At 39.3% G+C, this 15,892-nt stretch overlaps 1 protein-coding gene across 1 annotated transcript; it reads left to right on the plus strand.

The window, feature by feature from the left end:
- Positions 1 to 4,223: 4,223 nt before the first annotated feature.
- Positions 4,224 to 15,677, plus strand: KCNJ8 (potassium inwardly rectifying channel subfamily J member 8). Its single transcript, XM_019738117.2, has 3 exons — positions 4,224 to 4,562; positions 5,416 to 5,844; positions 13,996 to 15,677. The coding sequence occupies exons 2-3, from the start codon at positions 5,486 to 5,488 to the stop codon at positions 14,894 to 14,896; spliced, it is 1,260 nt and encodes a 419-aa protein (XP_019593676.1). The 5' UTR covers positions 4,224 to 4,562; positions 5,416 to 5,485; the 3' UTR covers positions 14,897 to 15,677.
- The last annotated feature ends 215 nt before the right edge of the window (positions 15,678 to 15,892 follow it).

A 15,892-nucleotide genomic window follows, 5' to 3' on the forward strand; every position in this document is an offset into this window, starting at 1 on the left:
CAAGAGTTCAAAATTCATAAGTCGAGTCAAAGGCAAGGTTATCATATGCAAGGATTTCATTCTTTATCTCAATAGTACTTTTAAGGACTTCACTGATTTGTACGTGATAATCAGAGCAGCAGACAACTGGGAAAAGCATCAGACTAATACTTTCTCCACTTGTTGGGAAGCACCTGACAGACTTGGTTTCTTCAGAGAATGAGAATTGTAGAAACTTCTTTATCTGCAAATAAAATGATCATAGGGTCTAAAAGGAACTTAAGAGATTTTTACTTACAAGTGAAGAGATATCCTTTTATTGCTGTCCAACTGCATAACTTTCTCCAGTATGTAACAGGAATAGATTCTAACAGAATTCCTGAATAGTCAAGAAAATCATAAGACTTTAAAAGTTAGCTCTGTTCTAAACTTATTACTGGTCTCCACTAGAAGTAGTACACAAATAAGTCTCCACTCCTGAAAGAAGTTAGGAGAATTATAGAACAATTAAGAAAACACACGCATTTTAGTGGATGACATAAATAGTAATTTAGTAATTAAATAAGTAAACCAATAAAATAAGCCTGAAGTAATAAATGTTTTTGAAAGATTAATTGATTTCCTTCACAAATTTATCAGAGGTAAATTTAAATGTTCACGATTTAGACCATAATATGAGAAGAGGAGATCAAAAAGGAGAGGAACTAGAGAGCAATCAATAAGTATTTATTGAGCAGGTATTGTTTGTTCAGAGGACCTTTGGGGATTATAGATATGTCTTCATTAAGCTTAAAATCAGGTTGTAAAGAGACACATAGCCAGCAAATGCCAAACAAATTTAAGTACTGCTGACCTGGAGTGATTAGGGGAGGTGTGGATAGTTTGAAGGGAGGAGAACAATAGGGTAAAGAGGGAAGTGAGAGGTGATGAGGAAGGTACTCTTTTTAGATAGGTGTGACTGTAGACTACAAAGAGATTTCCAAACTTCAGATTATCTGTGTGGGCTATGAGAAGGGGTTGCAGAAACATGAAGGGAGGAGGGATGAGATTTAGAGTAAATGCAAGAAAGAGAGAAAGAGTAAATGCATGAGCACTGCTCCTTCTTTCCTTTATTTGACATGTATTGAGTACCTACTTCTCAGAGCCAGGAACAACTCCAGACACTGTGCATGTGTTGAAAACAACAAACAACATGTGCTCGTGCATCTTCCACCTACTGCACAAAAACTAGTTAAAGGGAAAAGACATAAAGGTTTACTTAAAAAAAAAATGTTGGGAAGGGGATAGAAAAAGAAAAAGAAAATCTATAATATTTTTATAGTACACATTCATACCTTTTGTTTCTAAATGGCTATTTGCTTCTAGGCATTCTGGTGTCAAAAGTTTACTTATTAATATCTTAAAATATGACCTTTATTGTGTATATTATTAGTGCAACTTATTTTGAATTAATCAGCTTAAATTATTGACTAATAAAAAGTATGGTATAGCTTGTCACTTTAAAACAAGTCAAAACTACTTAAAAATCACATACTTGGAAGACTATACCTCATTAGAAAAAAATATTGAGTCCTAAATATGCATTATAGCAAAATAACAGAATTTTCATAGGATTCAGATACTGATTTATTTGCTGCACATCTCAATTCTTCTCAGCAGTTCATTTCTTCTCATTTTAATTTTCCTACTGTTTCTATCACCACACTAAACATCACAATCTCCTGACATTTCCCTCTCCCAATATTGACTCTGTATAACATTCCTATTGTATATATTTGTATATTGCTCATTGACATTGCTTATTAGCCCCAGACCTCATTCCTTCTCTAATTAATGCAATAGTTTCCAGTGTCCCTTTCTGCCTACCAATCACAGAATTTTGGAGCCTGAAGGGCGGGGCTCTACTTAGCAACACCATCATAGCCTCTGCTTCCTGATGAATCTTCCTAAAGCAGGCACCTGTGTTTTCTCTAATCAAAATCTTTCTATGGTTTACCACTTGTCATGCAGGCTCTCTGGTCCCACTCCTGCCGCTCTCAGCGGGTGTACAGAGTATGGAGAGGCCAAAAAGGAACACCAGCGGAGCCAAGGATAGGGGGTTCATACCACTACATTCTAACTGGCAGCTGGGTTGGAGATATAGGAAGCAGGAGCCACATGATCCACAATCCGCAGTTGGCTTCTCTGCCACAGCAGTTATATTAGTGGCTAATGGCTAACCGGTTACAGCTGATGGCCAACTAGTCACAGCTGATGGCCATCTGATTACAGATGGTGGCCATCTAATAACCGACCAGCACCTTTCCACATGGAGCCAAGAGCCTGGAAGCTGCTCTTTAGGACTCTGTGCCTACACAACTACCTACTGAAGACTGCCCAAACTACTTTTTGGGCATTTAAGGTTGTCTTCTTTTTGTTTTCAAGATCCCAACATATTGTTCAACCTAATGTTTTCCATTCACTGATTCACAAGGATTTGTTTTGAGCACCTCTGTAATTTGAGCTGTACAGAGGATTGGGATACAAAGATAAGCAAATTACAGCCCTGCCCTTCAGCAGCCTTCAGTTTCATGGGTTGTGTGTGTGTGGAGGAGGTAGAGGGACAAGTACATGAATAACTCATTATATGTTGAGAACGGTGGTGACACAAGCTGCCTAGGGGGGGATTGGACTCAAGTCTCCAATCTTGCTGACATTGCTTCAGCAATGCTGCTTAAGTTAGTTTAAGTTACTAAAACATGGCTCTCTCTTGTCAATACGGCATACTTTTGTTCATGATGTTTCCTTTCTATGAAATGTCTTTTCTCTGCTTTTCTACATACCCCAAATATATCTATATCCATCTGGTCCTGCAAAGATGAGATCAGATGCAGAATAATTAATGAAGCTTTTAGTCTCCTAGTCTCAGTATATCTCATTTATATTCCCAGGGCACTTTAGTTGTATGTCCTTTTTCATTTTAATCACATCCATGCTTGTATTAGAGTTTATTGTCAAAGTCTTGTCTCTCTTACTACGATTGTCTGCCTCTCAAGAACAGAAAGTATGACATATATAACCTTCACAAAATAGGTGTTTAATAAATGTTACCTGAGCCAAAATATATATTGTACCAAATTCAGTCATAAAATAGAACAATGAGGGGATTAACTATACAAATTGATCCCCACACAGTTGTAGTAAAACTGCCACATAATTTACTGTAAAAATTATTGATAGTAGAGAGGTGAGCTACCACTATCAGGCTAGGATCCCTGACTTGAAGGGGTTAAGCAGATCTATCTACAAAGGGGAAAAAATATTCTTCATTTGTTTTCATTAAAGACTAATTTTAGGTCTTTTGATTATTAAATGAACACATTGTTTATGCTTCATATACTTTCTACCCTGAGTCTTGGAAAATACATGAAATTTCCAAGAATTAAAGTTTCCATTAAGACAAGTGCCAAACCAGGAGGCTTGACCTGTGAGAGAAAACCATTTGTCTTTGCTGGCTCCTTTTCAAAAAGATATAGAAAAATATTTACTGTATAACCTTTCTTGCGTGCAATTGCTCTATTTTATCATTCAAATCATCTAGATAATAAAGAGAAACTGCAACAGTTCAGAAAGCAACCGGTACTGAAGCCTGAGCATTTGAGTTCTAAAATGTGGACAGCTGTCCCTGTTTGGGATAAAATTTCTCATTGGAAGAGACTTCAAGTAGTCTCTCTCTCTCTCTCTCTCTCTCTCTCTCTCTCTCTCTCTCTCTCTCTCTCTCTCTCCGTTTAATTCCTTGAGAATTAGTTTTGGCTGGTGAAGAAATAGTTTGTTATGATAGGTTTCAGAACATCGTCCACCTGTGTCATCCTTACTGGATGAAATTTAATGTAAATAAAATGCTGGGTGTGCACCCAGCTTGAAAGCCTTAAAAGACTATTTTTTCTTATCTCTCTATATCTGGTTTTATTCAATCTTAAGTAGCCCAGTTATTCACCCAGGTTACAAAAAAACTATTTACGTCAGTGAATTTAGTCTCATAAAGTTCTCTCCCCTGAGCAGGGAGCCTTTTAAAGAGGAGCGTGTCATTCTGGAGGCAGTGGGGTCACAGCTACTGGAAAAGAGCTGGTTTTACAGGTCCCGCCCTCCCCCCGTCGCCCCTCCCTCTGGCCAGTTCCCTACCACCCCGGGACGCGCCCCCCACCACCCACCTCTTGTCCCGCCCCCACCGTGGCAATTTCGGCGGCCTCAGAGGTCTGGCACGCGTCAAAGCCCGAACTGGGAGGCTGATTTGTGGAGCATCGCCTCTAAGCTCCTCTCCCCCAGCCCCTCCTCCGCCCACTGCAAAGGCCTAGGGAGTAGAGCTGAGCAGGGGGAGGGGAAAATCTACCCCGTCCCCCTTCTTCCAGCCCTCTCCGCGTTCAGATTCAATTGCACCTTTTATTATTTTAACTCTTCCCCCTAGGACAAGCGGCCCCCGGATCTGTCCCTCCGACATTCGCGATCCCGGCTCCCGCGGGCAGGGATGGGAGAGCCGGAGACCTGCCTGCGGTCCGCCGGCGTGTGCCAGGAGGTGCAGGGGCCGCACCCGCTGCGCCGAGTCTGTAAGTTTCAACGCTGCTTGGCGTGCGCAGAGGGAGGGCTGTCCGCATCCTCGCAAATGATTTAAAATGCAAAACACAACGGAGGTTTGCAGGGTGGACCGACTTGTCGGGGCACACTCTTTTAACTCTATCTACAGCCCGCTGGCTACTTTCAGGGTTTTCCGTGCAGCTTGTATGTTTGATCCCTTCGTAGCAAAGAAGTTTGCAATTTATAATATGAGTTCCAATGGGAAACATTTTTAAATGCAACTCATACTTCTTTAAAATTTAGAATATTTATTCATATTTTTCACGTTACATAGCACATCGCTAATTTTGCCAAATTACACTAAATGTTGTTTATATTGTGCAAGAGGCCACGGCCTTTTCTTTGCCTACTTCTAAAAATAACGAAGGAAAAACTTTCCCCCTTTTTATATTGCTGTTATCATAAATACTTTAGTACGTAGATCGCGATACCCAGATGGCCTTACTTTTCATGATACACGCCGCGATTTGTATCCTTGCACTAATCTACAGACGCAGTTAATCTCGGAGAACTGTCATTGACTCTGCTGTTTACAAGAAGCCTCCTGGTTTTGCTTAACTAAGGCTATAACCATGTGTTCAAAATGATAAGTTCAACTGAAACCATTCTAATTCAGACCCACAATTTTCTCCGGGATCTCAGAACTCAAGCACAAATTAAGTTCCTATTTAGATTAATAAAATCCTACCTTTAGCTTTGCATGTTACCTCGAATATATAGACAAAACCCCTGAATGCAAGGACTGAAGAAGTGAGGAAATGTGGGCCTGGGGTGGGGACAGGGGAGGGTGGGGTGGAATTTTTAATCTTCGTTTCCCTCGCGCAGGAGGACGGGTCTCCGGAGAAGGAGAGGCAGGTGAGAGACAGGTGGATAGTCTGGCTATGGTGACAGGACGATGTTGGCCAGAAAGAGCATCATCCCAGAGGAGTATGTGCTGGCGCGCATCGCGGCAGAGAACCTGCGCAAACCGCGCATCCGAGACCGCCTCCCTAAAGCCCGCTTCATAGCCAAGAGCGGGGCCTGCAACCTGGCGCACAAGAACATCCGTGAGCAAGGCCGATTCCTTCAGGACATCTTTACTACCTTGGTGGACCTGAAATGGCGCCACACGCTGGTCATCTTTACCATGTCGTTCCTCTGTAGCTGGCTGCTCTTCGCCATCATGTGGTGGCTGGTGGCTTTTGCCCATGGGGACATCTATGCTTACATGGAGAAAAGTGGCGTGGAGTCTACTGTGTGTGTGACTAATGTCAGGTAAGAATGCAGTGGGATGAAGCAGGGGTTGAAAACAATTTGGAAAAAAAACTAAATTGTTATTTTCTTGTTGAAAGTAAAATAAAGTGTTTGCTTTAGTGCCTTCAGAAACAAAAATGCAGAAGAACTAATCTAACACATTTAAAAAAATCTTTTTTGATGCAGCTTTATGGATGAGGTGTCTATGAAAATGTGAACTTTCAATCCCTGGGGCTAGCCTTGGAAACAGTATACCCGTTATTAAAAAAGGAAAAAGAAAAGAAAAGAAAAAAAAAAGGAAGACAAAAAATAGCTGTGGCTCAAAGAGTTCCAGAGAGTGACATACTGAGGGGAAAAAAAAAAGGGCAAAAAACCCCCCAAAACCACACATGTAGTTTTTCAGTGTGAAAAAGCTGCTCTCCATAATTCCAGTTTTCACAAGTAAATATCTCTGATCAGCAAAAAATACTGTGCAAATGCTAGTAATATTTTTTCATGACTTCTCTTACCCATGACATGTTTCAGAAATAATGGGAAAACACTGTAAATAATGGGTAGAGAGCTATCCTAGATTAAAAATCCACTAAAAATGGAAAAAAATAAATACAAGCCCCTGTTTATCAAGATTATCATAAATAGCTGATTACTTGCATTGGATTCTGTGACTGAAAGTTATGCTAAGATTCAGAACTAGACAAAAATTAATTTTTAATGGAAATTGGTCCAAATTGTTAATGGAAGACATTATGCAGAAGTAGCTTAATGTTGTGGTTTTCTTCAAAAGTATTAATAGGTTATAAAGCTTTTTAGAGACAGTTTTTAGATTGCCTAAATTTTCCTTCTTTTATAAGTATTTCAAAGATAAGTAAATTGAATTTGATCTCAGTGATTCTTCTCTTATATTTTCACATGACCAAAGAACATTTGGTTGGGGTGATTTCTTTCTTTTTTTGTTGTTGTTGGAAAATGGAAAGACATCATTTAGATCAATTGCAAAAATGTTCACTCTGAAGCTAAATAATAGTAATAATATTAGAAACTTTTCCAGGACAGTTTCTAAGTGACATTCCAAATTCACATAATGCATCCATCAAGCAAAACAACTTGAACTAGCACCATTCTCCCAGGAATCTGTAACAAATGCGACCTTACTGACCCTGAAATCTTATGAAACCAGCATATCATAAAAAACCAGCATATCACTGCAGGAAACAGAAACCCAGACTATGAATCTGTCTCTAAGTATCTGCAACGCCAGTATATCAAAAGCGGGTATCATATGCCACAGATTTCAGCTTGGATTTCCAGGAAAGAAAACTATATTGAATTGATCCATTGCCTTTACCATTGAGTAGATATTTTCTTTCTTAAACTTGTCACAAACTTTTATCTAAAAAAAAAAAAAAAAAAAAAAAAAAGTGAAAGCTATAGATCACCAGTGCAATCAGATATAAAAGAAACAATTAAAATACTTCATTTAACATATGTTTGTAGGTCAAATAACATTATCTGTTGGTCTTTAAGAAATTTATTGATACTGATATTGGTGAATCATTTTCATATTAAGATAAATTTTTAGTAAACATGCAGTAGACGCTCATAAAAGAGATAAAAGAAACAAAAGTGATAAACCTTGAAAATAAAGGAGAGATTTTATTTATAAGGCAAATATATTGAGTTTTCCTGTGAAAAAAAGAAGTCAGTAAGCAATTTATTAAAGATATGTCATCAAAAGTGATATCCATTCAATGACTTTTTAAAAGACAAATCTATAGAGTGTGCTGGTTATTAAAAGCCGTTTTAGTGTTCTTTCTCATTTTCAACAAGATGTTTTCTGAAGCATGGTCATTCCCCTGATGCATTCTTACTGGTGTGAACATTAAGCTCAGTATGAGAAATGGTGTCACAAATACAATGAGACAAAGTTGATTTTATCAGCATGACAATTTTAGCATTTTATTTTTTTCAGCATATTTTAAAATTATTTCTTATGTTTCAATTACAGTTGACATACACAATTATATTAGTTTCAGCTGTACAACATAGTGATTAGACATTTATATAACTTACAAAGTGGTCACCACGATAAATCTAGTATTCACGGACACCACACAGTTATCACACTATAATTGACTATATTCTCTATGCTGTAATTTACATCCCCATGACTATTTTGTAATTACCAATTTGTACTTCTTAATCCCTTCACCTTTTTCACCCCTTCCCCCAAACCCTCTCCCATCTGGCACCCATCAAAATGTTCTCTGTATCTATGAGTCTTTCTGTTTTATTTGTGTATTTTGTTCTTTGGATTCCACATATAAGTGAAATCATATGGTATTTCTCTTTCTCTTATTTCAGTTAGCATAACACCCTCTACATCCATCCATGTTATTGCAGATGGCAAGATTTCATTCTTTTATATGGATGAGTAATGTTCAATTATATATGTGTACCACTTCTTTATCCATTCAGCTATTGATGGACACTCAGGTTGCTTCCATATCTTGGCTATTGTAAGTAATGCTGCAATGAACATACGTATGCATGTGTCTTTTTGAATTAGTGTTCTGGGTTTCTTCAAATAGAGTAATCTTGGTTGTAGGTCCTTTCATCACTTCGAATATTTCATGCCAATCCCTTCTGGCTTGTAAAGTTTCTGTTGAGAAATCAGCTGACAGCCTTATGGGGGTTCCCTTGTAGATAACTGTTTTTCTCTTACTGATTTTAAGATTCTCTCTTTGTCTTTAATCTTTAGCATTTTAATCATGGTGTGTCCTGGTGTAGGCCTCTTTGGGTTCATCTTGTTTGGGATTGCACTTCCTGGGCTCTTATATTATGTTGGTGCAAAAGTAATTGCGGTTTTTGCCTTTTATTTTTTTTAACCTTTTAAACCACAATTACTTTTGCTCCAACCTAATATCGATTTCCTTCACCAGGTTAAGGAAGTTTTCCATCATTTCTTCAAATAGGTTTTCAATTCCTTGCTCCCTCTCTCCTCCTTTTGGTACCCCTGTGATGCAAATGTTGGTGTGCTTGATGTTATCCCAGAGGCCCCTTAAACTCCTCATTTGGGGTGGGGGTATTCTTTTTTTTCTATTTGCTATTCTGTTTGCTATTTTGATTGAGTGTTTCCTGGTACTTTATCTTCCAAATCGCTGATTCAATCCTGCTTCATCTAATATATTGTTGATTCCCTCTAATATACTTTTTAAAACATTTTTATTGGGGAATATAGGGGAACAGTGTGTTTCTCCAGGGCCTGTCAACTCCAAGACATTGTCCTTTAGTTCATTGTCCATCAGTCTAGTTGTGGAGGGCACAGCTCAGCTCCAAGTCCAGTTGTCATTTTCTTTTTTAATTTATTTTTAAAATTTATTGGGGTGACAATTGTTAGTAAAATTACATAGATTGCAGGTGTACAATTCTGTATTACATCATCTATAAATCCCATTGTGTGTTCACCACCCAGAGTCAGTTCCCCTTCCATCACCATATATTTGATCCCCCTTACCCTCTTCTCCCACCCCCCACCCCCCTTACCCTCTGGTAACCACTAAACTATTGTCTGTGTCTATGAGTTTCTGTTTCTCATTTGTTTGTCTTGTTCTTTTGTTGTTTTGGGTTTATATACCACATATCAGTGAAATCACATGGTTCTTTGCTTTTTCTGTCTGACTTATTTCGCTCAGCATTACACTCTCAAGATCCATCCATGTTGTCACAAATGTTCCTATATCATCTTTTCTTACTGCCGAATAGTATTCCATTGTGTATATATACCACAACTTCTTTATCCATTCATTTATCGAAGGACATTTTTGTTGTTTCCATGTCTTGGCCACCGTAAACAAAGCTGCAATGAACATTGGAGCACACGTGTCTTTATGTATAAATGTTTTCAGATTTTTTGGGTAGATACCCAGGAGAGGGATTGCTGGGTCATATGGCAAGTTGCCATTTTCAATCTTAGTTGCAGGGGGTACAGCCCACCATCCCATGCAGGTATTGAACTGACAACCTTGTTGTTGAGAAACTCGCGCTCTAAAGAACTGAGCCATCAGGCCACCCCTACAGCCACTCAGCGGCAGCTCATTGTCTTCAATCTCATTGTGAAGGGTGCAGCTCACTGGCTCCTGTGGGAATCGAACCAGCCACCCTGTTGTTTAGAGCTCGTGCTCTAACCAACTGAGCCATCTGGCCATCCTTAATGTATTCTTAATTTCCATTACTGTAATCTTTATTCCTGACTGGTTCTTTTCTATTTTTCTATCTCCATTTTTATTTTTCCTATCTCTGTGTTGCAGTTCTCCCTGAGATCATTGAGCATCCTTACAACCAGTGTTTGGAACTCTGCATCTGGTAGATTACTTGTCTCCGTTTTGTTTAGTTCTTTTCCTGAATCTTTGTTCTGTTCTTTCATTTGGGGCATGTTTCTTTGTCTCCTTATCTTGGCGACCTCCCTGTGTTTGTTTCTATGTAGTAGGTAGAGCTGCTATGTCTCTTGGTGGCCTTTGGTGGTAAATGTCCCAGTGGCACAGTCTCCCTGTTCACCTGAGCCAGGTGCTCTAGGTGGGTCCCTTGTGTGAGTTGTGTGTGCCCCCTGTTGTAGTTGAGCCTTGATTATTGTTGGCATATCAGTGGAAGGGTTTGACCCTCAGGCTGATTTGTTGTGAGGACTGGCTCTGACTACTGTGGAGGAGTTGCTGTGCAGGATTTGCTTTAGTGGGGCTCTGGTTCCTGCCGTATCTGCCCTTTGGGTGTGTTATTTGTGGAGGTGGTCAGGTGGTACTCTGGTGTGGTATTAAGCTGGCTACCAGGTGTGTTAGTTCTGAGGCCTCTTGGGAGGGGCTCTGTTGCAGGCCAGGATCAGTTGCTTCGTGTGCTCTTCCCAGGGCCACTTGGTATGAGCTACAGAGTAATCTGCAGATGATTACCACTTGTGCTGGCCTTGGAGGTGCCTGGGAGAGGCTAAGCTACAAACTGAGGCCAGCTGTCTCTAGTGCTAGGCTTGGGGCTGCTTGGCAAGAGGTACACGCCATACTGAAGCCAGGCGCTGCTTGTTTGGGTTTTGTGAATCTTTGAGAGATCTTAGGAAAGCCCACAGCATAAGCCAAGATAGTCTTTTTGTATGGAAAAGCCACTGGAAGCTGCTTGGGTGGGGGTGGTGTCTTGGGTAATCACCAAGGTTGGGCCAATGGTGTCAGCTAGGTTGATGGCTAGTCAGATAAGGTGGCTGCCTGCATGTGCAGGCTGGGTAGGGGGAGGGCTCAACAAAGGAACTATGGCCTCTGCCATCACTTCTTTTCTGAGTGAAAACTTCTCCTCCAGCCCTCGTCCTGAAGCTAGACAACTTAGTTCCTCCCCATATGTCCCTGGCACCTTTTGACTTATTATCCCAGTGTTGGAGCTCAGAGTGAGTGAGTTCATCAGCAAGTAAGTCTGTGCATGGGTCCTTTAAGAGGAGCTCCTGTGACTATAGCCACACCCCCTCTCATTCAGCCACAATTTACACTGTGGTTTTCATTGCCAGAAATTATGGCACTTCTCTCCCCAGCATTGGAACTCTGGTCTGGGGAACCTGGTGTGTGGGGCTGGGACACCTCACTCTTCAGGCGGGGACCTCCACAGCCATGATATTTTTCCTGATTTTTAACCACCACACACGGGTGTGGGACCAACCCATTCCGTACCTCTGCCCCTCTTACCAGTCACTCCACGCCTCTTACCAGTCTGGAAGTGGCTTCTTCTGTATGTACTTAGTTGTACGACTTTGGTTCAGCTAGACTTCAGCTAGATTCAGCTAGACTTCAGCTGGATTCTCAATGATGGTTGTTCTGTAATTTAGTTGTAATTTTGATGTGGTTATGGGAAGAAGAAAACACAATGTTTACCTACTCTGCCATCTTCCAGTATATTCTTTTAAAGGAGTTTGTGTGTTTTAGTTCCTCTTCTACATTTTGGGCTTTTTGCTTCTCTGCTGCTGAGGGACCCAGTGACCTGTCCTGGGTCCTTTTCTCTGCAGCATTCCTTTGAATGATTTTTCACTTATGAATCCTACTCCCATCAGAGTTCCCATTGCTGTTCAACCTTTATCTGAAAACCAAGCTCCAATTTTAACATTTTAAATTGCACATTTTATCTAAAAAAATTATTTGACATCTTTAAAGGTTAAAATCTTACTGGTTTTATTTTAATGTTATGGTACTATTTATACTTTAATGTCAACATTCAGTTTAATCATAACAAACCATACATAACACTTTTTTTTTTTCACCAAAATTATAGAAAGAAAAAAATCTCTTTTCTTTCTCAAAGGGGGTTTAAAGGATGACTAATAATATTTCTAATTCTTTGTATTTCCTTTCCTAAGTTCAATGTCCCACCATATCATCAAAATTGGAAACAACTTATTGTGATGCATACTCACTCGTATGTACAAATAACATTTTGCCATTCTCATTTTAGGATGGATCATTTTCCCTTTCATGTGGGTGACTCTCTAACATGAGTCAGAAAATAAACCAACATATTTTCTCTATTATTCAGGCTAACTTCCTCTGTAGTAGAACAAATTAGCAGCTAAACACTTTCATCTCTTGAGGTTTTTCAGTATGACAGATGTCCCTAAAATGTTGGGCCTTGTACCATATAATGTTTATTTCATAAAATAAACAATATACATAGTGTGGCCCATGTATAGTCTCTCAAGCAATTAAAACCAAATAGTTGGGGATAATCATCATTAGACTGCTCCCTGAAGTGTATATACATTGTTAGAAATCAGTGTTGTGTCCATGCCACTCTTCTGGGGTCCATTATTATTCTTTGCAGTGTTTTTGGATCAAATGATGTATTTTGTGTAATTAGTGCAAAAAGCAATTGTTGTGGTTTTCCATGAATCTTTTTAGCAACAAAAGGGGTGAAAAAGGCAATTTTCACATTCCACTTAAAAACTAATCAAAAGAATCATCTGTGTATGCTTGCTCACTCCTCCTCATGTCTCACCAAAGTGCAGTGTGTGTACTCAGTATTCACATGTTTAAACATTTTGCTCACTCATTGTGTGTGGCAGTAATAGATAGTACTTTGATCGATAGCTTATCTTCCATAAAATTAAAGAAGTTCTAAAGTGGGGCTGGTGGCAAACACAAGACTAATGTCATTTCCATTAAGAAGCCACAGCAGTATTAGATGTGTAGTAAGTGAATAAATTAATGATAAGAATAACCAGTTGTGCTTCTCAACCAGGGGGATAAATTCTCAGAGTCACTTGAGAGCTTTTCAAATATCTTACCCAGGCCCACCTTGAACTTACCACATCAGTATTTACTCACTGAGATATGGAAGAAATGCTCAATTTGGAAAAGCTTCCCAAGAAAATCCTGACACTTATTGAGCCTTTACTGTTGCCCCTTTCAGAGCACGAGGCCAGAATTGAGATGATTCAAGTTCTGATTGATTACATGATCTCGACACAGTCATTTACGTATCTCTGACTCAAAATCTTCCTTGAATAGCGTCAGCATTCTCTAGATCACTTACAGATAAAAATGAGACAATAAATAACATTTTTCTTTCCAAGTGGAAAAACATTTTTTTTATTAAAAATACTAGTATTTCTGAATGATGTGTTCTGTATCACTTTTTAGTATTGTGCTTTCTCTATCTAAGGTACACATTAAGTGTTAGCTAATGAATATGAGTTAAAGTTTGTGAATAATAATGAGTTTATTCATTACTCAGTACCTTCCATATTACTCAAATCACTTTTAAACAGAGGCATTCAATAAATAATGCCTTTGTGAAAGTAAATTACTTCACAAAATAAAAATGCCTATAAGCATAAATATGTATATTTATTATTTTAAAGATTTCACACAAGCAGGCTCAGCATTTCATGATCTAGAAAACATTAATAGTATCATATCCCAGAAGTTTGGAGGTAGATGGATGTAGAAGAGAGAGAATTAGGCAGGTGACAAGTTAAGTTAGTTACTCTTTCCCAAGGCAGGTAATCACCTTTGGAGGGAGAAAATTACAAATTCAGCTTGGATATTTTATCCAAGAAAAATAATGGTTTTGGCATTGGAAAAAAAATTAGCTTATCATGTTACTTCATTATTCAAAATTTGATCTGATGGCATTGTTTTGTGATATTATTTCTTCCAGGTCTTTTGCCTCTGCTTTTCTCTTCTCCATTGAGGTTCAAGTGACAATTGGATTTGGAGGGAGAATGATGACAGAGGAATGCCCTCTGGCCATCACAGTTTTAATTCTCCAGAACATCGTGGGTTTGATCATCAATGCAGTCATGTTGGGCTGCATTTTCATGAAAACAGCTCAGGCTCACAGAAGGGCAGAAACTTTGATTTTCAGCCGCCATGCTGTGATTGCCGTCCGAAATGGCAAGCTGTGCTTCATGTTCCGAGTAGGTGACCTAAGGAAAAGCATGATCATCAGTGCCTCAGTGCGCATCCAGGTGGTCAAGAAAACAACTACACCTGAAGGGGAGGTGGTGCCTATTCACCAAATGGACATTCCTGTGGATAACCCAATTGAGAGTAACAACATTTTTCTGGTGGCCCCTTTAATCATCTGCCATGTGATTGACAAGCGCAGCCCCTTGTATGATATCTCAGCAACTGACCTTTGCAATCAGGACCTGGAGGTCATAGTGATTCTGGAAGGTGTTGTTGAAACTACTGGCATTACCACACAAGCAAGAACGTCCTACATCGCTGAGGAGATCCAATGGGGCCATCGCTTTGTGTCTATTGTAACTGAGGAGGAAGGAGTGTATTCTGTGGATTACTCCAAATTTGGAAACACTGTTAAAGTAGCTGCTCCGAGGTGCAGTGCACGAGAGCTGGATGAGAAGCCTTCCATCCTTATTCAGACCCTCCAGAAGAGTGAACTGTCCCATCAAAATTCCTTGAGGAAGCGCAATTCCATGAGAAGAAATAATTCCATGCGGAGGAACAACTCTATTCGAAGGAACAACTCATCCCTCATTGTGCCAAAGGTGCAATTTATGACTCCAGAAGGAAATCAAAATACATCGGAATCATGACAGCAAGACAGCCCAAGAAAGTCTTCTATCACGTGTTGATGCTTTATGCAAGACGCTATTGGACTGTACCAGAGCTGGAACATAATCATTTGTCCCTTCTACATCTTAATGCACTAAATGATATTCATATCCAAACAACAGCACTTTCTGTATCAATAAAACAGTAACACACAAAGTGGAGGATTCACGGCTCATGATTGTTTCACACATGCAAATATTTGCAGTGATACACTTAAGTTCCGGTAGGAAATAGTATGCTCTCATTTATCTCAATTTGAAACACAAGAGTTACGTTAAGAGTAATAGACCTTGAATACAAAAGTTGGCCAAGGAATGGTACGGTTTGCAATTCTTAGTGGATGAAACCACAGATCTCTCTGTTTCTATCGTTCACTCTGAAAATACAAATTGTATTGGGGTGGGGAGAGAACCAAAATTGTGTTTTTCACATCTTTTTTATTTCGGCCAGTATGTTGCCTTTTCCTTTTTCACAATACTGCACCTGGTAAAAAGTCTGAGGCAAAATATGCTTAACGACATACGCTTCTAAGTGATTCTGGTCTTTCACTTGATCCTTCACAATGACTACCAAAGACTTCCTGGTCCTCCTCATGGCAGCCTGTTGGCAGAACTGGGCCAAGAGCTTCGGAGAAAAGCTAAGAATATTCCTGTCTCATTTTAGGACTGGATTCCTAACAATGACAGTTATTTCCTTCAACGTCTCACTTCTTCTTAAAAGTCCCCATAGGGAAAACACTGAATTAAATATTTTATTAAAATATTTTCTTTGTATTCACTGTGGTTTTGTGATTCCTCTTTCACAAAATTATCCCTTGTTAAATGTCAACAACAAAACGTTTTTAGAGGCATGTGAAAGAGATATCATACAGTGGTAACACCTCTGAGATCTCTCTCTGGGGTCCCTCTCTGAGATTTGTTGTTCCAAGAAAACTACATTGTTTCATTTTCATTTCATTTCAGTCCAAGTTTTAAAAT

Source organism: Rhinolophus sinicus, linkage group LG02 (assembly GCF_036562045.2).
Source record: "Rhinolophus sinicus isolate RSC01 linkage group LG02, ASM3656204v1, whole genome shotgun sequence".
NCBI classification, from domain to species: domain Eukaryota; kingdom Metazoa; phylum Chordata; class Mammalia; order Chiroptera; family Rhinolophidae; genus Rhinolophus; species Rhinolophus sinicus.